The sequence below is a fragment of the Myotis daubentonii genome, chromosome 14 (assembly GCF_963259705.1).
Source record: "Myotis daubentonii chromosome 14, mMyoDau2.1, whole genome shotgun sequence".
Lineage (NCBI taxonomy): Eukaryota > Metazoa > Chordata > Mammalia > Chiroptera > Vespertilionidae > Myotis > Myotis daubentonii.
The window spans coordinates 23223046-23244625 of record NC_081853.1 but is presented as its reverse complement, the minus strand read 5'-3'; the positions used below and the strand labels follow the sequence as shown (position 1 = coordinate 23244625).

Here is a 21580-nt window from a genome sequence, read left to right as displayed (position 1 = left end):
GGAAAGGGCACTGGACCCTTAGCAGCTTTAGAAATAAGGCTATCGATATTTTATTGAACATCTATTTGTTGTACACTGTCTTCAGCTCTTTACATTCACCACCTTATTTAATTCTCATAATAAGCCTGAGTGGAAAGCATTATCAAGCCCATTTTATAAATGAGAAGAGTAAGGTTCAGAGACAAAAGTCATTTTGTCCAGGGTCCTTTGGCCCAAATAATAGCTGATACTGAACCCAGAAAGTTCCATCCCTGAAGCTGGGTCCTCCATCCCCTTCTCCTAACACAACTTCAGGGCCAAGCCTCTCCTTTTACTCTTCCACCAGGGTAGCCCTCAATTTCCCAGGGTTTTAGAAAAATTTCCCAAGGGTCAGGGCCTCTCAATAGCTTAGGCCAACCATGGGAGTGGGAGGGCAGGCAGTAAAACTGAAGCTTCTCCGTTTTCCAAGACCTTTCTTTATTTCCTGAGATGAATAAATAAATCAGTGGCTGAGGGGTGAGGGGTGAGGAATGGGGGAGGTGAATATGGAACAGGAGCTGGCAGCATGCAGCTGGCAGGAGGAGGCTATGATGGACTCACCCCTGCAGGAGCCCACCCCCCTCATCCTGCACAGGGGCCAAAGCTCGCTAGCAGCCACCATAAGGAGACACTAAAAATCCACACACATTATGAAGCCTGCCCAGTCTCCTCAAGGCCAAGATCCCATGGCTTCCATTTTTAGGGCTCCTTCCGCATCCCAGGGGCCTCACCTGCCCAGGTCTGGGTGCCTAGGCTGCTCCGTAGGCGGGTAGGGGGTACTTAGCCTACTCTCAAAAATAAAGCCAGCCGCCTTGAGTGTCCAGGCAGGAGAGAGGCCTGGCTTCTGGAGGCAGCCTGGTGGGAGGAGATCCTGCAGGCACGGCAGAGATTATCTGCCCTTGATGAAGCCTTCCAGCACCCGGTCACTGCGCTCTGACAACCAGTAGCCAGTCATGGCCGCCACAGCCCCAATGAAGATGGCGGTAAAGACCAAATCACCCTTGGCAGCCAGCGTGGCCAGTGCACAGATGATGACACCAAAGAACATCTGCTGCAGCACCACCAGCTCATCCTCTGTCATCTCTGAGAAGAAGCCCGCTGACTCTGCGAGGAATAAGAAGCACCTGTCACTCCTCCCCCATTCTTAGAGTCTCCCACGCACCCAGTCATCGCTGCCACCTGCCTGCTAGGCGTGCCAGCACGCGATGTCGTTTACTGCTGAGAACGACTCTGGAGAGGCAGTTATTATCCCTGCCTCACTGAACGGGAAACTGAGGCTCAGAGAGGTAGAGGTTTGCCCAAGGCCACGTGGTGAGCGAGTTGTGACAGAGCACGTGCCATGTGTACTAGCCCAGCTCCAGAGCCAGCCTGCCAGGATTCAACACCCAGCTCTGCGACCTGCTTGCTGTGTGGCCCTGGGCAAGTTGCTTCATTTCTCTGCACCCTAGTCTCCACTATGGGGATGAGAAAGATACCTACCGCGTTGGATTTGTTTTAGTGGTAAAGTAAGTTAATACATGCAACATGCTTGGAACAGTGTCTGACATATGGCAAGAGTTGTGGAAGTGATCACTACTGTATCATTGTGGCTGTCCATCTCACCACACCATGGCCTACAATAGCTCTCAGAGGGCCAGGGCTAGGACTGGTCCTATTGGACAGATGAGGAAAGAGGCTAGGGGAGGCAAAGTAATTTGATGCCAAGTCCTATTTTCTTTCTACCCTAGGGAGGTGTGAGGCCACCAAAAGCTACTCAAGAGAAGATGTAGGCTTCAGGTCTCAATGCAGCCTCACAGGGGCTGAGGGGTTATAAATGCTTGGAGAACGGGTTTGGTGGGGGCCAAGTTGGGACTCACCTGGGATCTGCTCCTTCACACAGATGCCCTCAATCTGTTTGTAGCCCTCAGCACAGACACAACGGTAACTGCCCTCGGTGTTCTCACATTGCTCATTCTCTCCGGGACACACCTCTGTCTCACACTCGTCCACATCTTGAGGGAAGGCAAGGAGGGATCAGAGCCGACTTCTGGGGTCCCACAGGCAGCACCCCGACCCTGCCTCGTTCACATTCCGGCACTCCCTTCTGCCCTTACCCAGGTAACATTCACCCTTCCCCTACCCTGTTCACATTCCAGCCCCTCTCAATTCATGGTGGCAAGGCACTCCAAGGTACCTGGGCCCCACTGGCTGGAGACTCACCGAGACACTTGGAGCCCACCTGCTGGTAGCCAGGGCTACACTTCTTACAGCGGCCTGGCCCTGCCCCCATGCAGCCCAGGCAGGCCTTGGCACAGTCTGGAGGAGAGAGAGGAGAGAGAAGGTTAAGAGCTGCCCCTAAATCCAAGGGGTTCTGGTGCCAGAGAAGGCAGAAGTTTGGGGGGAACAGGCGTGGAGCAGCTACTCCTACCTTTCCCACTTCCCCTCCCCTGCAGGAGTGGACACTCACCTCGGCACTCATAGGAGCCCTCCGTGTTCACGCAGAATTGGTCGGCTCCACAGTTGGCTCGCTCTGTGCCACACTCGTCAATATCTACGGAAAGGCCAGCAAGATGGGGAATTTCAGTCAGTTCACTAACAGGGAAGCTGAGACCAGAACTGTTGCAGAATGGAGTTGCCAGGCTCATATGGTGTGGTAGCAACGGCAGGCTGTCCACCAACACAGAAGGAGAGGTGCAGCTGGACTCCAGGCTGCCCAGGCAGAGAGTACATTTTCCAATCTGCCTTGCTACTCAGTATGGCCTTGTGGTTGAGTTCTGGCCGACAGGATGTAAACAGAAGTGATGTGCTCCACTTTCAGCTTGGCTTTAAAACAAAGGGCTTGGCCAAAACCGGTTTGGCTCAGTGGATAGAGCGTCGGCCTGCGGACTGAAAGGTCCCAGGTTCGATTCCGGTCAAGGGCATGTACCTTGGTTGCGGGCACATTCCCAGTAGGAGATGTGCAGGAGGCAGCTGATAGATATTTCTCTCTCATCGATGTTTCTGACTCTCTATCTCTCTCCCTTTCTCTCTGTAAAAAGTCAATAAAATATATTTAAAAAAAAAAAAACAAAGGGCTTGGACTCATCCATGCACTCTCTTCTCTTTCTTACTTCCTGAGTGCCAGGGCATGGAACACAGAAGTGCCTGGGAACGAGCCTCAACCACAAAGGCAACACCCAACGGGATGACTGCACAGTAAGAAAGAAGGAATCTGGGTGCTTGAATGATTGTGACAAAAAGAGCATCCCTGACAGCCTGGACTACTTGCTCTGAGACTGTGATTTAAGATAAAAATAAACCTCTCTATTCTTTAAGCCATAATCTTTGGGGATCTTTTTGTCACAGTATCTTAGTCATTACTCTCACTTATACAAATGGCTAGGTGTGAGACAGACCAAGTCTCAAACCCAGGTCTCCTGACCCAAGTTCAATATCCTCATTCCTCTGGCTAACCCTTTCTCAACTGAACAGACTTGGTCTAAATCAGTGGTTCTCAACCTTCTGGCCCTTTAAATACAGTTCCTCATGTTGTGACCCAACCATAAAATTATTTTCGTTGCTACTTCATAACGGTAATGTTGCTACTGTTATGAATCATAATGTAAATATCTGATATGCAGGATGGTCTTAGGCGACCCCTGTGAAAGGGTTGTTTGACTGCCAAAGGGGTCGCGACCCACAGGTTGAGAACCGCTGGTCTAAATGGTATCTCCTCTAAGAAGCCTTTCCTGATTCCTTACCATCACCCAGCTGGATCAGGGACATCTCTCATTGTACAAAGATCAGTCTGTACTGTAAGTGCCTGATTACTTTTCTGCCTTCCCAACCAGGCTGAGATCTCCATAAAGACAGGAACTGTGTTGGTCTAGCCCAGAGATGTGGGTATTGATGGAGAACCAAGCCCAGGCCCATCTACCTCCCAGACCTAAGGCACAGCCCCACTTACCTACACACTTGAGGTGATGCAGGGCCCAGCCTCTCTTGCACTGTAAACAGTTTGATTCCTCAGGTCCTGAGCAGCGGGCACAGGGGCCAAAGCAAGCTGGGGGGAATGGCGGAAGTAAGAGAATGAGCAGGCAGGCATCCCATCAGCCCCTGCCCAGCGCCTCACCTTTGGGCTACCTACCCGAACATACCAGATGGCTGGCGTTGCGCTCCACCTCAAAGTAGCCGAGGCTGCATTGGCCACAGGCCTCACCCCCATAGCCGGCTTGGCAGTCACAGTGCCCGCTGCCCCCTCGAGTCCCTTCCCCTTCACAATGCCCGTAGCCACCGCAGGGCTTCTCTGTACCCCCGGGACAGGCTGTGGGCAGACACCAAACCGGGTGAGACTGTAAAAACAATCTTGTATATAGAAAACATTAACATTTTTGGAAAGAAAACTTAATAGCAACACAATATGTTGTCATAAAACTCTATGAAATTTACTTAACCTCTACTCCACTATGGAACAATTAGGTTATTTACAAATCTTTTCTTTTATAAACACTGACTTGATCATCTTTGTCACTGACTCTTTATCTGCAGCTTCTGCGGAAAGATTTTTCTAAAAGGGGTTGGTAATAAATTTAGCTCCTGAATCAGAACTGTGTGTAGAAAAAGGTGGTGACAACGGGGACATCAAGACAGCACCTGCCAACTGGAGGAAGGTCCCCTTAGTTCAAGGGATGGGGCCTGGTCTGACCCCAGGCATGGGAAATGAGGGGTGGAGGTGGAAGCATTTCTCAAATATAAGATAAAACTACAGCAGCATCTGACTCAGTCTAACCACACACATATCTTTTTACAGAGCCATTCCCCATTGATTTGCTCATCTCGTCAGCCCTGTGAGGCAAGTAAGAACTAAGGTCCAGAGAAGTTATCTGAGCAGCCTAAGTGCACACAGCCAGCTATGGGCAGAGCCAGGACAAGAGTCCTGGCCTCAGTAGTCCCCTCCCATCCCTTAAGAGGAACTTGAGTAACTCACGAAGGCAGGAGGGCCCGAAGGTGCCTGAGGGGCAGCAGAGCTTCAGGGAATCTGAGCAGAGCCACTGGAAGAGGTCTGGGGCTTCCTGCTGCCTGAGGTGGGGAGGTGAGGTGGTATGACAGTGAGGGGGCCTCAGACAGTTGTCAGAGATGCTGCCCATCCCCCAACCTCCCACCGAATCTCTGATACAACCCAACGCATAAGACCCCTAAGACCACCTGACCAACGCCCTTTCCTCATTTGGCAGAGTGGTAAACTGAAGCTCAGAGTGAGAGCTCCTTCAGCAAGTCCTTAGCAGATCTGGGTTTGGAAGGAGCCAAACAAGGACACAGCCCCCTAGCATGCAATCCCCTGCTTTACTACCTGGCCCTGCCTGTGGCCCCTCCCTGGGAAAGCCCCCTCACCACTCACTTGTGAAACCACCAACTCTCCACCAGCTCCTCGCTCAGCTCCAACAGGCGATGGCACTCGAAGTCCGACTTGCTGCACACGTTCTCAAGCACCTCTACCAGGCGGGTCTCACTGGCCAGACAGGGCAGAGTAGTGTGAACACATTCCATGACACCCACCAGCCTCCTTAAGGTCTCTCCCACCACGCCTCACGCCATGACAGGGTCAAAGGAAAGGGCAGAGGGCATAATGGAAGGGATCCTGGTTTTGAGTCAGACAGACCTGAGTTTGAATCTAGTTGTATGACCTTGGGCAAGTCAGTCTCTCTTGAACCTGTTCTCTCTTCTGTAAAATGGGGACACCACCTCCCCTACAGGTTTGTTGTATGATACCGTAGTTCCTGCCTCTGCACAATGGAATATATACTCTTGCTGGGTAGATGTAAGTAAAAATATATCATAGCCGAAGCCGGTTTGGCTCAGTGGATAGAGCGTCGGCCTGCAGACTGAAGGGTCCCAGGTTCGATTCCGGTCAAGGGCATGTACCTGGGTTGCGGGCACATCCCCGGTGGGGGACGTGCAGGAGGCGGCTGATCGATGTTTCTCTCTCATCGATGTTTCTGACTCTCTGTCTCTCTCCCTTCCTCTCTGTAAAAAATCAATAAAATATATTTAAAAAAATATATATATCATATAGCAAGTGTTGGTGAGGAAGTGGAGAAACTGGAACCCTCCTACATTATAGGTGAGAATGAAAAATGGTGCAGACACTGTGGAAAACAGTTTGACAATTCCTTGATAAGTTAAACATGGAGTCATCATAGGACTCAGTAACTGCACTCCTGGATTTGCACCCAAAAGAATGGAAACAGGTGTTCAAACAAAAACGTGTACACAAATGTTCATTGCAATAGTATCCACAATAGCCAAAAGATAGAAACAACCCAAATGTTCATCAAATGATGAATGGATACACCAAATGTGGTATATTCATACAACGGAATATTATTAAGCCTTAAAAAGGAATGAAATATTAATATATGCTACAATATAGATAAACCTTCAAATTTTTGATAAGTGAAAGAAACCAGACATAAAAGGCCACATATTATAGGATTCCAATAGAATTAGCAAATCCATAGAGACAGAAAGCAAATTAGTGATTGTCAAGGACTGAGGGGAGAAGGAGAAGTGACTGCTTAATGGATATGGCGTTTCTTTTCGGGATGATGAAAATGTTCTGGAACTAGTGGTAATACTTGCACAACACTGAATGTACAAAATATCTCTAATGGTAAATGTTATGTGCTGTATATCTACCTCAATAAAAAATTAAATATACATAAACACACACATATAATGGATTATATCTTTAAAGAGTCTGACACAGTGACTGGCATATAGGAGGAGGTGGTTTTAAAAAACTGCAAAAGCCCTGGCCAGTGTTGCTCAGCGGATAGAGTGTCAGCCCGCACACTGAAGGGCTGCAGGTTCGATTTCTAGTCATGGGCATGTACCTGGGTTACTTCACCTTCTACCACTCCATTCCAGCCACTTCTCAAATACTCCAAGCTCAGTCTCACTCTGTCCACTTCTCTTCCCTGATTGTCACATAGCTTGCTTCTTCACTTCAGGTCTCTGTTCAAATGTCACACCTTGGACACCATGCTTCTCACCATTCTGTAGTCCACCCTGTTTTACTGTTATTCACCTTATGTGACATTATTTATTGCCTTATTCACCACCTACCTCCTCTACAAGAATGTAAGCTATTTGAAGATGGGATTTGGCTTGCCTTGTTTACTGCTGTACTATAGATATTCAGTGATTATTTGTTGAATGAGTAAGCATTCCCCAAAAGGCTCTAGGTCCCCACACGTAGAACAGAGACTGGGAGGTGAGCTATACAAACCCAGCTTTCCAGCCCTTACCTGTCTTTGTATTTGGACAACTTCTCTTCTTCCCAGGCAGTATTTCCACCTCCAAAGTTGTCCCGGTTGGTTCTCTCCAGGCCCTGGAAATGGAGAAAATTAGTAATACCTAAGTACGGAAGTCCAATGCCTGGGGCATTCTAGCACTTCAGTCTTTCACTGACCAGGCAACAGGCCACACAACTAGTTAAGTAACCAAGTTGGGACTTGAATCCATACAGACTTGCATCCCAGATCTCCCCACTCTCGGCCACTTGCTATAGCAGTCAGGCCCCTCCCACCGGGCTGCGGGGCACTCACCTTGTTGAAGCTGTCGACCAGTCCCCGACAGGTATGACACGGATGGGGCTCGGTTGGGGGTGAAGACTGGGGAGGCGGAGAGGGCTGGAGCCAAACTGGGCCTGGGAGGCTGCAGAAGAGGCTCAGGCCCCAGACCAGAGCTGGGACCAGGCCCCTTGGGGGTCGCGGGGCCATCCTTTCCCAGGCCGGGGACCTACAGATGGAAGACATGGGTAGGGTGCGCTGGAGGAGCCAGGTGGGAAAGGCAGCGTCGGTGCTGAGATGCCAGGGGTCTGGGAGCCCAGATCTGTTATTTTAAAAAGGGAGGTTGGACTGGGATTGGGGCGAGAGAGGGTATGGTGGGGAAATGAGCGGCAATAAGTTATCCTCGTTACCGTTGGGGAGGTAGCCTGCACCCTTGGCAAGGAAGCAAAAGTCAGCCCATTGTTTTAGGGTCTGAATGTAGGTTTATTAGGGGCAGGATCAGTGGAATTAGGTAGAAGGGGGTCAGATTCCAAGTATTGGGGAAGAAGAAGCCGGATGAGCGATTTGCGTGGATAGCAAGAGAAGAGGTCAGGTTCAGGGCCCGCAGGCCGCCAAAGCACGGCCCGCGAGCCGGCAGGGGAGGATCCAGATCCCTGAGATCGTGGGGGAGGAAGAGACGACGCACCCAGCCTGCCGCAGGCGCAGACCGCTGTCTGCTCAGCGCCACCTCCTCTGCCGCCTGCGTCAGACGTGCCACCTCCGCCAACCCCGCAGCCCGGAGGGCGGAGCCCACGCCGCAGCCAATGGTGACGAGCCAGGTACCGTTGCGTCATCCCGCCCCAGCCAACCAGAGGTGGCGCCGGGCTGCACCTGTCGGGCAGTTAAAGGGCCGCGGGGACCGGACCGCGGGCTGCGTGCCAGGCTAGCCGCTCTGTCAGAGACACACATTAGAAGAGACGTGGATAGAAAAATAGCGTCTGCCTTTATTCAAGTCCTGTACCCCGCCTCGGGTGCCATCTCGAGTCCTGTCTCTTGGGTCCCCGGGGGCAGGAGGCAGCTGTCCAGGGCGGGCTGAAGGGCTCGAGACACTCGCTCCGCCCTATTCGAGAGCCACCCGGGGCGGGCGGCGCCGGGCCCCTGCAGAGTCCGCAGGAAGTCAGGCAGCTGGGAGGGCAGGGCGAGGACTGGCACCGCACGGAACAGGGCGGGCACGGCATCCGGGTGGAGCAGACCCTCGAAGTAGGCCCCGATGTAGCGGCCGGGCGCCCGGCCCTGCAAAAAGTCGGGCAACACACAACTGAGCGAGGCAGCAAAGGCGTCGTGCGGGCGGTGCGCCCCGGGCGCCGACGACGTTCCGTCCTGCAGCCACTCCTGGCACAGCGCCACGGCCCCGGGCGAGAAGAGCAAGATCACCACGCCGCCCTCCTGCAGGATCTGGAGCCGCTGTGCGTGGAACCAGGCCAAGGACCCCTGCGCGCTCAGCTCACGACGACTCCACAGGTCCACGGTCACGCGCAATGGCAGCTGGCACAGCGCCGACGCCAGGGTGCCAACGAGGCGCTCGAAGCCCGCGTCGTCGGCCGAGTACAGCAGCAGAGCGGCGCGGCCCCTGGCGGCCGCTGCGGGAGAAAACAGAGGGGGAAGGAAGATGTGAGATGGCCTGAGGCCCGGCCCGCTGGGGGCGGCCCCCCCGCCGGGCGCTGGCTCACACTCACCCCCCGAGTAGACATCCTCCTTCAGGAGCCTCAGCCACCCTGTTCAGGGAGAGGGGCGGAGGCAACGGGTGAGCTCGGATGCTGCTTCCTGTCTCTGAACTCCCAGGCCCCATCCGGTCCTACCTCTGGGGAATGGGGAACGGAAATGACTCACCTTTCACATGGTCCTTTTTGAGGAGGAGGAGAAGGAAAAGCACAGCAGCAAAGAGTAGGCAGGCCAGCCACACCAGGGCCCAGCGCTGGTGGATATCTGGGAGGCCAAGGGGAGGAGATGGGCTGGTTAGAGACCTTACACTTACACCCCACTTCATGAAGGAGAAATGAAGTAAGTTGCCCAAAGTCCACAGCACTTAGTGTCAGAGCCAGTATATGAATATAGACCAGGGGTGGGCAAACTTTTTGACTCGAGGGCCACAATGGGTTCTTTTTTTTTTTTTTTTAATATATTTTATTGATTTTTTACAGAGAGAAAGGGAGAGAGATAGAGTTAGAAACATCGATCAGCTGCCTCCTGCACATCTCCCACTGGGGATATGCCTGCAACCCAGGTACATGCCCTTGACCGGAATCGAACCTGGGACCCTTCAGTCCGCAGGCCGTCGCTCTATCCACTGAGCCAAACCGGTTTCAGCCACAATGGGTTCTTAAACTGGACCGGAGGGCCGGAACTAAAGCATGGATGGAGTGTTTGTGTGAACTAATATAAATTCAAAGTAAACATCATTACATAAAAGGGTACGGTCTTTTATTTCAATAGTTTTATTCATTTCAAACGGGCGGGATCCAGCCCGCAGGACGTAGTTTGCCCACGGCTGATACAGACCCATCTACTTGAGTGACCTTGGATAAGTGACTTCACTTTCTGTGTCCGATTTTCACCTCTGTAAAATTGAGATAACAATAGTACCTACTGATAGGGTTGTTGTGAGAACTACATCTGTTAATACACATAAAGCACTTGCAATGCCAGGGCATGGTAAGTCCTCAAAGGTCATTATTATTGTCCCTTAAGCCTAGGGTGGCTGGGTCCTTGACTTCACTCTCTCCGGTGACTGCAACAGCCTTCTGATATCCCTGACCTCTTTTTTTGTCTCCAATTCATTCACCACGTGGCATACCCAAAGATCTTTTAAAAATACAAATCTGATTATAGTCTTTTAGAAAGCTCCTGCTACTCTGAAGGTAAATTCCAAATTCCTTACTTTGGCTCCCAAGACCCTATATGGCCCATGCATCCTCAGCTCATGATAGGGGTCTGCCTCCCAAGGCATTCCAGCCACACTGACCACTGTGGAGTTCCTCAAAAAAGCACCCCACAGTCTTCACAAAAATGCATCTGTAACTCCTTCACCTAGATCAGCCTTCAGAATTCAGCTCAAACCTTTCCCCTGAACTCCTTACCCCATCACAGTCAGGTCCCTGTTACATGCATTCATGGCTTTGGACACTTACTTTGTAGAGAGTGCCTCAATAGCTCACACCTACCAAATGATTTGGGGCTAATGCCTTTCTAGCCTTCTGTGACTGGGGTGGGGGCATGTATTGTATCTTGGTGATGTTGGGATGGCCTGCAAGCTCTCATCATGGTTTCTGAATGAGTGAAGAATGACTCTTTGATTTATCTGAGCCAGGGAAGGACATTGCGTGTGTTGCCCGCATGAGTGGTTCCTGTCAAGATTTCAGCTTCTAGAGAGCTGTGAAGAGGAAGGGCCATTCTTGTAATACTCACACTTGTCCATGGGGCAGGCCCATAGTGCTCCCAGGTCATTATCCCACAGCTGTAAGACACAAACAAAACCAAGCCCTGAGCCCTCAGCTTATGGTTCATCACTCACCAAATTCTCGCTAGCCTGAGCTCCAAAATTTCCAGCCTCAATTATGCATATTTCCCCCCCACACATAGCAGGTTCTCGCAAGCTACTCTGGCTTTGATTATGCTTATTGCCTGGACTGCCTTCATGCCAGATCTGGCCCACAGGAAGAGACTCTTCCTTGGTTCTCCCTGGAAACCTGCGCTTAGCACATGTGAATGTTGTTATCTGTTTATGGGTTTATAGCCAGCAGTGAGTAATTTGGGGACAGGAACTATGCTCCTTCAAACTCTTAGCTTTCCCACGACTGGAAACAAAAAAAAAGCACAAATAGATGGTGGATGGGTGCTAGAAGGACAGTGAGGAGGCCTCTGCCTGGGAAGAGTGAGTCTCCCTGGTGCCTTCAGGCACAGGAAGGAGTGGAAGAGGCCAAAGGTAGAGTGTTAGGGGTGTTGCCCTTGGATGTTGGGGCAGGGCTCTCCTGCCACCTACTCACCTGCAGACACTGTCCTGACTGCAGGTCTTGTAGTAACTGCTCTCCAAGGCGAGCTGCCCTCTGCCAAGCCAAGGGGTAGGAGGCTGTCACCTAGGGGCACTGCACCTAGGAGACCACCAGGCTGCATGCAGCTGGGCAGAGTGAGGGGATGGCACTAGGAGTTGGGAGATTTCTGAGAGACCACTGAGAACAAGGCCCAGGTCTGAATCACCCCCATATCCCCAGAGACCAGCACGGAGCCTGGCTCAGAGGAGGGGAAATTGAATAGAGGGAAAATTTGAGGCTAGTTTTGAGATGGAACTGGAGAGGTACATGGAGAAGGGTCCCCGACCCCTTACCGTGGAGGCCCTGCTGAGCAGTGGGGTGCAACCACTGGGTTCCAAGGCACAGATTGATCTGTTGTCCTGGGGGCCTCGTGTCTCCACCAGCAGCATATCGTCCTTGAGGGGCCCCAGAGAGTCTGAAAGGGATGAGAGTCCACTCTTGAGACCCAACCTTGCTGGGGGCTGCCATGTGCCCCCCTCATACCTGACCTACACCCCTAGGAGCTGGCACTTCCAGGGTTCACCCCTATTGCGATGGCCCTGTCCCAGCCTCCTGCAGGCCCCACTCACCAGACCACAAGCACTCTTGCAGCTGCAGCTTCTCCCCACTGCTTACCTGCTTGGAAGAGGCCAGGATTAGGGGCATAAAGAAAGGCAAGAGTGCCCTGGCTGGTTTTCTCAGTGGTTAGAGCGTTGGCCTGAGGACCAAAGGGTCATGGTTTGATTCTGATCAAGGGCACATGCCTCAGTTGATGGTTTGATTCCCCAACCTGGTTGGGGTGCTTGAAGGAGGCAGCCAATCTATGTGTCTCTTTCACGTTGATATTTCTATCTCTCTTTCTCCCCCTCCTCTCTCCATTCCACTCTCTCTAAAAAATCAATGGAAAGAGTATCCTTGGTGAGGATTAAAAATACAAAGAAAGAAAGGCAAGGGCCAAGGCCAGAAAGATCTGGAAAGAGAAGGGATAGGCAAGGGGAGGCCTCTTGGGTTGGGGGTTCTGCACTCTGGGCCTGACCTTAGGCAGATCTGGGTGATTAGGAATCACGCCATCTTTCTCAGCTTCAGCCTTGTGAGGTCATCTGTGCTAACAGGACTTGGGAACCTAAATTAGCTCTTTTCACATCTGGCAAGACACTTTATACATTCCCATCTAACTACCTTCTCAAAGAGGCCTCACCTGACCGCCCCACTTGAAATTGCAACCTTAATCCTCACTATCCTTCCCCACATTTCCCCATAGAATTTATATACAATTTTTAAAATCTTCACTTGAGGATTTTTTAAAAATATTTTTTATTGATTTCTTTCAATAAAAAGAGGAAGGGAGAGAGATAGAGAGTTAGAAGCATCGATGCGAGAGAAACATCTATCAGCTGCCTCCTGCACACCTCCTATTGGGGTTGTGCCCGCAACCAAGGTACATGGTTGACCAGAATCGAACCTGGGACCCTTAAGTCTGCAGGCTGACGCTCTATCCACTGAGCCAAACAGGTTAGGGCGAGAGTGTTTTTATTGAAAAAAAATAATCGTTTTTTGAGAGACAGAGAGAGACATTGATGGGTTGCCTCCCAAATGCCCCTGACCAGAGATGGAACCCAAAGCCTAGGTATGTGCCCTGATCAGGAATCAAACCCACAACCTTTTGGTGCACAGGAGGATGTTCCAACCAATTGAGCCACCTGGCCAGAGCTTTATATTAACAATTTTAACTTACTATAATAATTTACTTATTATATCTATTGTTTACCTTCCTCCATTAGAACATAAGCTCTCTACGGATGAAAACATTTATTGATTTTATTCACTGACCTCTATGCCAAGTGCCTAAAACAGTGCCTGGCACATAGTAGATGCTCAATAAGTCTGGAATAAATGTGTTAATAACCCTGTGAAGCTGTAGAACAGTTAGGGACATAGGATAATGACAGCAATAATAAAAGCAGCTAACATTTGTTGAGTATTTAGTCTGTGCCAGTCCCTAATGTGAAGCTCCTCTCTTATTTAATCTTCATAACCACTCTATAAAGTCGTTACTGCTATCCCCATTAAACAGATGAGACTGACCTTCAGAGAGATGAAATGACTGGCTCAGGGCCCCTGGCACTGCCAAGGCAAATAGTGGAACTCCTAAAGAGGAATCCCATGACCACTTTGCTCCAAGAACCCAAGGATCAAGTGGGTCCAGAACACAGTGTCTTGTCTGGGGGTCCCTGCGGGTGGGAGGAAGGTTCTGCTCCCAACATAGCGCTCTGGCGCCCCCTTCTTACCTGGACACAGAGGTTGGGGTGGCCTTTCAGCAAAGGGAACTCCAGGGCTTCCTGTGGAACGAAAGGAATGGGAGGGGTGGCAAAAGGTGGCCCCCTGGGCTTGCCTTCCTCCTCGGACCCTGGGCTTGCCTTCCTCCTCCGCTTCGCTTACGTTCACAGTGACATTTTCCCGGGGCAGCGGTGGGACCAGCGGCTGGCAGGATCCCCTGCCCGGTGCCTGCCAGCACAGTGTGGCCTCGGCGGGCAGGGAGCATGGCGCGACCAGCCGCCAGCCCCGTGGGGGCAGCAGCTGCAGCCGGGCAGCCCGCCAGAGGTTACGGTGTGCGCGGGTATCTGCAGGGAGAGGGGGTGGTCACTGCACGCCGCACGCGTCAGTCTGCACCGATCCCACCCTGGTCCCTGCGAGTCCTCTCACCATTCTTAAATGGGCAGATGCTCGTTCTCACGGAGTCAGGTTCCAGAGGCCACACCTGGAAAGGAAACAGGGCTCCACGGTTTAGGTCACCCCAACCAACCCTCCAGGGACACATGCAGGCCCACTGCTATTCATTTGGCTGATTTTTCACAAGTACTTGTCTGGTCATCTTTGCAAGGCCCTAGAGAGGTACACATTTATTCTTTCAGCAAACCCTATGTCAAGATCTGGCAACATCTTTGTTTAACAAACTTTTTTAAAAAAATCGATTTTAGAGAAGGGGATTGGGGGGGCAGGGGGGGGGGGAGAAAGACTGAGAGAGAGAGAGAGACTTCCTTTTCCACCTATTTGTGCATTTGCTGGTTGATTCTTTTATGTGCCCTGACCGGGGAATTGAACTCACAACCTTGGCCTATTGGGACGACACTCTTACCAACTGAGCTAACTGGCCAGGCCCTTTAATGAACTTGTAATGAGTAATACTATGTGTCTTAGCACTGCGGTAGGCACTAGGAACATTCAGTAATTAAATCCACAATCACTTTGTGAGAACCTACTATGTGCCAGGCACTTACTATCCTAGGTGTTAAAAATATATTCATTTATTCTTTCGATAGACTTTAAAAATGCACCTATTATGTGCTTAGCCTAGTGCTAAGCACTAGAGATAACATATCAATTTATTCAGCAATTAATTAAATGCCCCTGCTCGTGTCAGGCATTGTGCAAGGCTCTGGGGAGTTACTAAATTTGAATTAGCTATTATTTTTTTTTTTGCCTTCAAAGAAAAGACAAGTTCACGGTTGAAGTAAGGATAAAAATGTTTATAAATTAATAGACTGGTCACTCATTTATTGAGCGTCGGTTGCATTCAAGAAGAAATGAGACAGGTGCCCAAATTAAAAAGGAAATGGACAAGGAAGGACAGACATACAAGGAGATGTGTAGATAGGCCAGGAGATTTCGGGAAAGAGGTGACATGTGAGCTGGAAGGATTTGGTTGTATGGAAAAGAAGTGGGGGCATTTCAGGTAGTGGGAACAACCTGAGCAAAAGCACAGAGGTGGACATATCTTGATAAGTAGCTCCATCTGAAGGGAACAAAATTTCCATCAAGGGGAATCATGGGAAAGACCAGAGAAAAGGTTCAGTTGGGGGTCAGAATATGGGACTCAGAATTCTAGGGAGTTCTGGGAAAGGAGGTGGCATGGGAAGTTATTGAAATAGTCTAGAGGAGATGTGATAGAAGCCCAAACTGGGCTAAAATGGAAAGGAGAGGGAAAGAGAATGAAAGGCATTAATGTCAGAGGTCAAATAGATGGAATCTGATGACCAATAAATGTGCAATCAGAGGGAGAGGAAAGAACCAGCAAATATAAGCCTACATGTGGCATACTTCCTTATAACAGCCCTATGAAGCTGGTACTATTACTGGTATTCTTCCCATTTCACAGATAGGAAACAGGCTCAGAGAGGTGAAGTGACCTGCCCAAGGTCACACAGCTAGCAAATGGTAAGAGTCAGGATTCAAGCCAGTCTGAGTTCACAGCACATGCTCTACCCTCTGGGGAGCACATGAGGAAAGTGGAGGAATAGAGGAAGACTTCAAGGAGGAAGTGACATCTGAATGGGTCATGAAGCATAAGTAGGAGTCTTGTGGTTAGAGGATCAGGAAGAGCTATCAAGGCATGCAACAAGCAGAAGACATAGGACAGCAAAGGTCAAGGGAGGGCCAGTCACCCTAGGGCAGTGGTCAGCAAACTGCGGCTCACGAGCCACATGTGGCTCTTTGGCCCCTTGAGTGTGGCTCTTCCACAAAATACCGACTTCTGCTCATGGGCTACGAAATTTCAATCTCACTGTACGTGCGCGCCCGCACGTGGTATTTTGTGGAAGAGCCATACTCAAGTGGCCAAAGAGCTACATGTGGCTCGTGAGCCGCAGTTTGCTGACCACTGCCTTAGGGAGCCATAGTTTTGACCTCAAAGGGGAGGGTAGAGGATAGTGAGACCAAGACAGATAGGGCCACCCCCTCCCTCACCAGCTCCCCTGGCATCCAGCTAGGCTCTGCTCCTACCTGAATACAGAGACAGGGAACCAGGTCTGTGTGGTTCAAGGTAATGGTCTGCGGCCCAGTCTGTGGGGTAAACAAAGGGTGGGGGGAGTTGGAGAAGATAAGGAGATAAGGGGGAGGGGAAGGCTGGAGGTCAAAGCTAAGGAAACCAGGCATGCAGCATTTCCCCCACTGATGTTCCTTGCTTTGGGGGTCAGTTGCTGTGTCCTCTTCAAGGGCTCCCGGGCATGCTTTGCATGGGCATCAGCCTAGAGTGAAAATGGACCTGGGAGGGGGAGGTCTCACCAGGTTTCTGTGCCACCAGGGTTTTGAAGGGCCCTGGACCTGGTTCCAGTACAGGGAGAGGCCAAAGTGCTGTTCCTCAGAGACATCCAGCACCAGTTGCACATCCTCACCATCTGCAGACACGTTGAGCCAGGGCAGGGCTGGGGGGGAGCCAAAGAGAAACTTCCTTTACCTCTTCTGCACACCCAAGCCTGAGCCATACCCACCGACTGACCCTTTGGAGTTCCCTTCAAATCCTCTAGACTGGGAAGCTCCTGGAAGACAGAGCCAATGTCCCCATCTCAGACCAGGCACCTGGGGACTGAGCTCATGTAGGCCCCAGTATGTGGTCTTGAGATCACCCTTTCCTTGCTTCTCCCTCCACAGCCAGAAGGATCCTGTAACCACTATAAAATAAATCATTCTCCTGTGCTCAGTACCCTCTGATGCCCCCCTACCCCCGACCCCCCATCATTACTCCCAGAGGAAAAACCTAGTCCTTACAAAGGCTTGCAAGGCCCTACCTATCCAATTTGGCTGCTGTGACCACTCTGAACTCATCTCCCTAGCCCATGCCACGGTTGTGGGCTTGATTCCCAATAGGGGGCATGCAGGAGGCAGCCAATCAATGTTTCTCATCAATGTTTCTTTCTATCCTTCTCCCTTCCTCTCTCTCTAAAATCAATAAAAACATATTTTTAACTTTGTTAAAATGACTTCATTTTAACATCCGGATTAATAATGGAAGTTCAGATTTAAAGATCGATGGGAAAGTGGTGCATGCAATACTTTCACAAGTATTGGGAGTTCGGTATGTTTTGAAAAGAGTAACTTTTGGTGTCAGAAAAAAAGGGTTGTCTCAAAGTCCATTGCCAGCAATGGGCAGGCCCAGTAATATGGCACAGAATTAACTGTACACCTTATTGACAGTGAGGTGAATAACTTTGAATAAAGTTTTCGAGAAATATGGGAAAAAAACAAACAACAACAACAACAAAAAACCCATATTTTTAAAAAAGAAAATACAGCCCTAACTGGTTTGGCTCAGTGGATAGAGCGTCGGCCTGCAGACTGAAGGGTCCCAGGTTCGATTCTGGTTGCGGGCACATCCCCAGTAGGGGGTGTGCAGGAGGCAGCTGATTGATGCTTCTCGCTCATCGATGTTTCTAACTCTCTATCCCTCTCCCTTCCTCTCTGTAAAAAACTCAATAAAATATATTAAAAAATAAAAAGAAAATACAAAACAAAAAAAAATCTAAATAGTGCAGGGAAAAAACCATAAGAACCCTGACTTACTTAGCCCCTCATCTTATGGTTTAATATTTTTATTTGATATATTGGGGAGGGTGCACCATAATCTTGGCAATGCTTTGAGCTTCTAGATGTCCCTGATATTAATAAATATTTTTTACAGAGAGTGAGAGATTCACCTTTATGTTCCCAGTGGCTGCCACAAAGTAGGAGCTGTTGCAGTTCATGTGTGATGAATGAGTGAGTGAATGAACGTATGAGTGAGCTCTGCACGTTTCTGGAATGTGGCAGCCCAGACCTGAAGCCAACTCCAAGGGTTTCTCACACTCCAGACCCTGGCCCTCCCTCCTCCCAGCCCCACTGGCCCTAGCCCCTACCCCAGCAGCTCTGGATGCCGTCCTGGACTTCGAGCCCCCTGCAATCTGGGGAGAGATCACAGAAAAGCCTCCGGTGGGGCTGGGGACCAAGGAAAGAAGGGGGACAACCCAACTCATGGGGAGCTCTGCAAAGGGCTCCCTGTCCCCTAGATACCACCCACATCTATGCGGTGCCCAAAGCACTTTTCACAGGGATGGGAACTGACTGGGAGGATGTGAGCTCACACCACTGCCTGGGAGTAGATAGGACTAGGAAGGGGATGAAAGCAGGAGGGGAATGGCCAAAGGGGTGAGAGATTAGGGAGGCTAGGATTTGGGTCCCCGGAGGCTCTGTATCCACTTACCAGGCAGCTGCTGTATGAAATTGAGTTCCTTCTGGTACCTGGGCTGAGTGTAGGACCAGATTTGCACCTCAGCTCCTAGAGCAGCCTCGAAGCAGTCAAATGTTACAGAGCCCTGTGAGGAGAGGGGTGGCAGAAGGCTGGTGGCATAGGGCTCAGAACCCATGCCAGGGATGTGGAATCCTCTGTGTGGACCACTCCCTCCCATCCTCCCCCAACCAATAACTATATTCATACTGTATGGCCCTAAATTCTGCCATTGAAGTTTCTTTAAAGGGCTCCCAATTCTAAAGGACACACCCTCAATAGGGGTGTCCGCAGGGCAGGGATAAGGGCTCTAGCTACTAGAGTCCCTGCTCCAACTCCAGTTGTTCTGGATCACATGGCCAAAGCTAAGGTGGCTGGATACCCCTCCCCACAGAAGTGGTTCTCACACCCAGTGCCTCATTGGTCCTCACGATTGCCCCGTGAGGTGGGCCAGCAGATGTTCACCCACTCAACAATTTTCCACATCAGAGGATATTGCCTGGGGCCTGGGGGCAGGATGGGACGTCAAAGGGTTTGAGTGATTTGGTCCAAGCGGAGGGACACTTCCAGGAGTAGCCCCAACACCCTGCAGCTTGGTGTACACATGGGCAGACACGGTATGGACGGAAGTCCAGAGAAGTGGATCCAGCCCACAGACTCTCAATGGAAAATGAGGGTCATAATAATACCTAGTTCATGGCATTGTCACCTCACTTAATTCTCACAGCATCCAGATGAAGTAGGACTTTAATTATCCCTACTTTACAGACAGGAGAATGGGCATAAAGGGCTGAAAGGATTTGCCCAAAGCCCTGATCAGAGTCAGGACTTAAAGAGATAATATGTGTGGAAGCACTTTGTAGATTTCATATTCAGAAGGTGGTTATTATTATTATTATTATTTTGCATACCACAGGCTGACCAGGCTGCACGAGGGCAGCGGGCACTTGCACCTCCAGCCGGACACAGCGGGCAGTAGGGTAGGCCTGGAAGGAGAGCACGACTTGGGCCTGGAGAGAGGCTGTGAACAACAGGGCGAGAGTTGGTCAGCCCCCGGGGCCGCAGGCAAGGCCCTGGCAAGGGGCAGTTGGGCCAGCAGGGTATTCCTCACCATTCTTAGGCTCTTCAAGCTCTGGGTCAGCTGCTCTTCCAAATTGCTCCTCATCTTCAGGCTCTTCCCAGTGGCCTGGAAGGCCCCAAGAACAAGGCCCAGGTCAGGCCTCCTGCTCTGGGCTGGCTTTGGGTTTGGCTTTCTTCCAGAAAGTGTACGCGGGGAAGTAGGGGCCAGGCCTGAGGCCTGGGGGTGGGAGTTGGGGATGGGGAGACCAGACCAGCCTGGGGTCCTTTGGCCAGTGACCTCCAGAAGGATGTCCAGTGCTGCCTGGCAGACTGCCTGATCCTCATGCCCATCCCAGATACATTCACATGTGCACACGGGTGACATGCTCACCACGCACAGCCAAGTCGACGGCCACACGCACACAGAGGTTGCAGTCAGTCTCCTGATGACACCTCAGCACCAGCTTTGTCTGTAGGCGTGTGGGCACCAGCACAGGTCCTGGGGCAGGCTCGATATTCCCAGGCAAGCAGAGTACGTCACCATCTGTGCGTGAAGGGCAGGGTGGGAGCTGAAGCTGTTCTATACCCAGAATTTGGTTGCAATTGACACCCCCAGAGGGCCAAGGAGCTTGGGCTTTTCAGGGGCTGAGGGTAGGCCGTGAGGGCATGGGACTGGGACAACTCCCCTCCCTTCCACCAACCTAGAAAGTTATTTTCTCTCTAAAAGTAGGGCTACTCACCCCACAGGTGGCAGGAGAGGCCCTGGGAAGGAGGTAAAGGAGCGTCAGGATTTATGATCTTAAATCTAATCCTCTTTCCCTGCCTGAGATCCCCACGGACCTCTTTCTGGGGCTCCCTATTCCAAGCCTCTCCCCGCAGCAGACAGACCCAGCTCTGGCCCCTTCCCCATTCTCCTCTTACTCCATCAGTACCAGACAGACCAGCTAGGGCAGTTCTGGTGGTGGCGGCAGCGGCAGTGACGGGAGCCAGGCTAGGGCCTTGATGGGCCTCAGTCTGAACCCTGAGCCTTCCCCAACCCTCCCAGGGCCCCAGACTCACCAGAGAGCAGTTAGCAGCATCCTGAGGCCCCATAAGCCTCTCCAGAGAGAGGACCATGGGGCTTGGGCCCAGTGCCAAGGACAGCAGGAACCAAGGCACAGGCATCTTCCAGGTGCCAGGTGGCACCCAGGCCCTAGGCCCTGTCCTGCCCCCCCCAAGGGGGGGGCAGACACCTCATCTGTGCTCCCACTCAGTCCCCAGTGGTTGGGCAGGAGGGGCCAGAATCTCTCCCCAGCATCCCAGGTTCCAGAGCTGGCGAGCTGGCACACTCCACTCGGTCTCCTCGGAGTCCTGACTTGAGTCTTGGTCTCAGCCGAAGTGCTTTCGTTTTTTGACTCCTGGCAGGGAGCTGGCTGTTCCCGCCCCACCCTGTCCCTCCCACTAGGCCTGGGAGCCAGCAGCCTTGGATTGGGGTGGTGGCCTCATCTCCTCTTCCCCTCCTTTTCCTCCTCCCTTCCTCTCTCTCCTCCTCCCCTGCTGACATCTGGCTGGGAGGGCCCTGGAGAGGGTGTAGCAGGCTGGCCTCTTGACTTAGTAAGGAAGCTCTTACTCACCCCAGGAGTCCCTAAGGAGGGCTGTGAGTGCACCCTAGGGCCTGGGCGATCCTAGGGCATTTTTGCTTCCCACCCTGAGTGCCAGTAAGAAGGGATCTTGGTGCCCACTGGATCCCCTCTTACTGGCACTCAGGGTCTCTTCACACAGACTCATTGGGCCTCAGTGACCCTTTGTAGGTTGGGAGCTCTAATGGCAGGGACAGGGGGCACCAGAAAGTGGGCTTTTCACCCCTTCCCAGCTCAAGCGTGATAGTGGTAGGAGAAGGAACCCAGGATCTG

General features: G+C 51.4%; 3 protein-coding genes across 14 annotated transcripts in view; 1 reads left to right on the top strand and 2 right to left on the bottom strand.

Moving 5' to 3' along the window:
• Positions 1-21580, top strand: part of CIDEC (cell death inducing DFFA like effector c) — a 188533-nt gene that overhangs the window by 129298 nt on the left and 37655 nt on the right. The window lies entirely within an intron of this gene.
• Positions 27-8359, bottom strand: CRELD1 (cysteine rich with EGF like domains 1). Of its 3 annotated transcripts, none has more exons than XM_059663538.1 (11): positions 8233-8359; positions 7584-7776; positions 7284-7366; positions 5375-5485; positions 4964-5055; positions 4124-4300; positions 3944-4039; positions 2465-2548; positions 2218-2313; positions 1875-2009; positions 27-1122 (listed from the first exon to the last, which is right to left on the bottom strand). In XM_059663538.1, the coding sequence occupies exons 2-11, from the start codon at positions 7755-7757 to the stop codon at positions 908-910; spliced, it is 1263 nt and encodes a 420-aa protein (XP_059519521.1). In that variant the 5' UTR covers positions 7758-7776; positions 8233-8359; the 3' UTR covers positions 27-907. The 3 variants fall into 3 exon arrangements, with proteins under 3 accessions (XP_059519521.1, XP_059519522.1, XP_059519520.1); XM_059663539.1 differs by lacking the exon at positions 8233-8359 and adding an exon at positions 7958-8226; XM_059663537.1 differs by lacking the exon at positions 8233-8359 and having other exon boundaries at positions 7584-8226.
• Positions 8507-21116, bottom strand: IL17RC (interleukin 17 receptor C). 10 transcript variants are annotated; one of them, XM_059663518.1, is made up of 19 exons: positions 20748-21112; positions 20429-20450; positions 20080-20232; positions 19741-19815; positions 19541-19650; positions 18606-18717; positions 18262-18306; positions 16655-16794; positions 16373-16432; positions 14297-14351; positions 14033-14214; positions 13882-13932; positions 12184-12232; positions 11908-12029; positions 11570-11629; positions 10992-11040; positions 9417-9512; positions 9263-9301; positions 8507-9166 (listed from the first exon to the last, which is right to left on the bottom strand). In XM_059663518.1, exons 1-19 carry the CDS (start codon positions 20850-20852, stop codon positions 8535-8537), a joined length of 2157 nt encoding a protein of 718 aa, XP_059519501.1. In that variant the 5' UTR covers positions 20853-21112; the 3' UTR covers positions 8507-8534. The 10 variants fall into 10 exon arrangements, with proteins under 10 accessions (XP_059519501.1, XP_059519502.1, XP_059519508.1 ...); XM_059663519.1 differs by having other exon boundaries at positions 12184-12229; positions 20748-21111; XM_059663525.1 differs by lacking the exon at positions 11570-11629 and having other exon boundaries at positions 20748-21114.

Excerpts from the sequence above, each read along its gene's own strand:
- CRELD1 (XM_059663537.1), bottom strand. The coding sequence starts at position 7,793 with ATGTCTTCCATCTGTAGGTCCCCGGCCTGGGAAAGGATGGCCCCGCGA. Across the intron at positions 2,010-2,217 it reads GGTGGGCTCCAAGTGTCTCG|ATGTGGACGAGTGTGAGACA; the intron begins GTGAGTCTCCAG and ends CCTTCCCTCAAG. Across the intron at positions 1,123-1,874 it reads TGTGAAGGAGCAGATCCCAG|AGTCAGCGGGCTTCTTCTCA; the intron begins GTGAGTCCCAAC and ends TATTCCTCGCAG.
- IL17RC (XM_059663518.1), bottom strand. The coding sequence starts at position 20,852 with ATGCCTGTGCCTTGGTTCCTGCTGTCCTTGGCACTGGGCCCAAGCCCC. Across the intron at positions 19,816-20,079 it reads CGTCGACTTGGCTGTGCGTG|GCCACTGGGAAGAGCCTGAA; the intron begins GTGAGCATGTCA and ends GGGGCCTTCCAG. Across the intron at positions 19,651-19,740 it reads GCTTGAAGAGCCTAAGAATG|CCTCTCTCCAGGCCCAAGTC; the intron begins GTGAGGAATACC and ends TGTTGTTCACAG.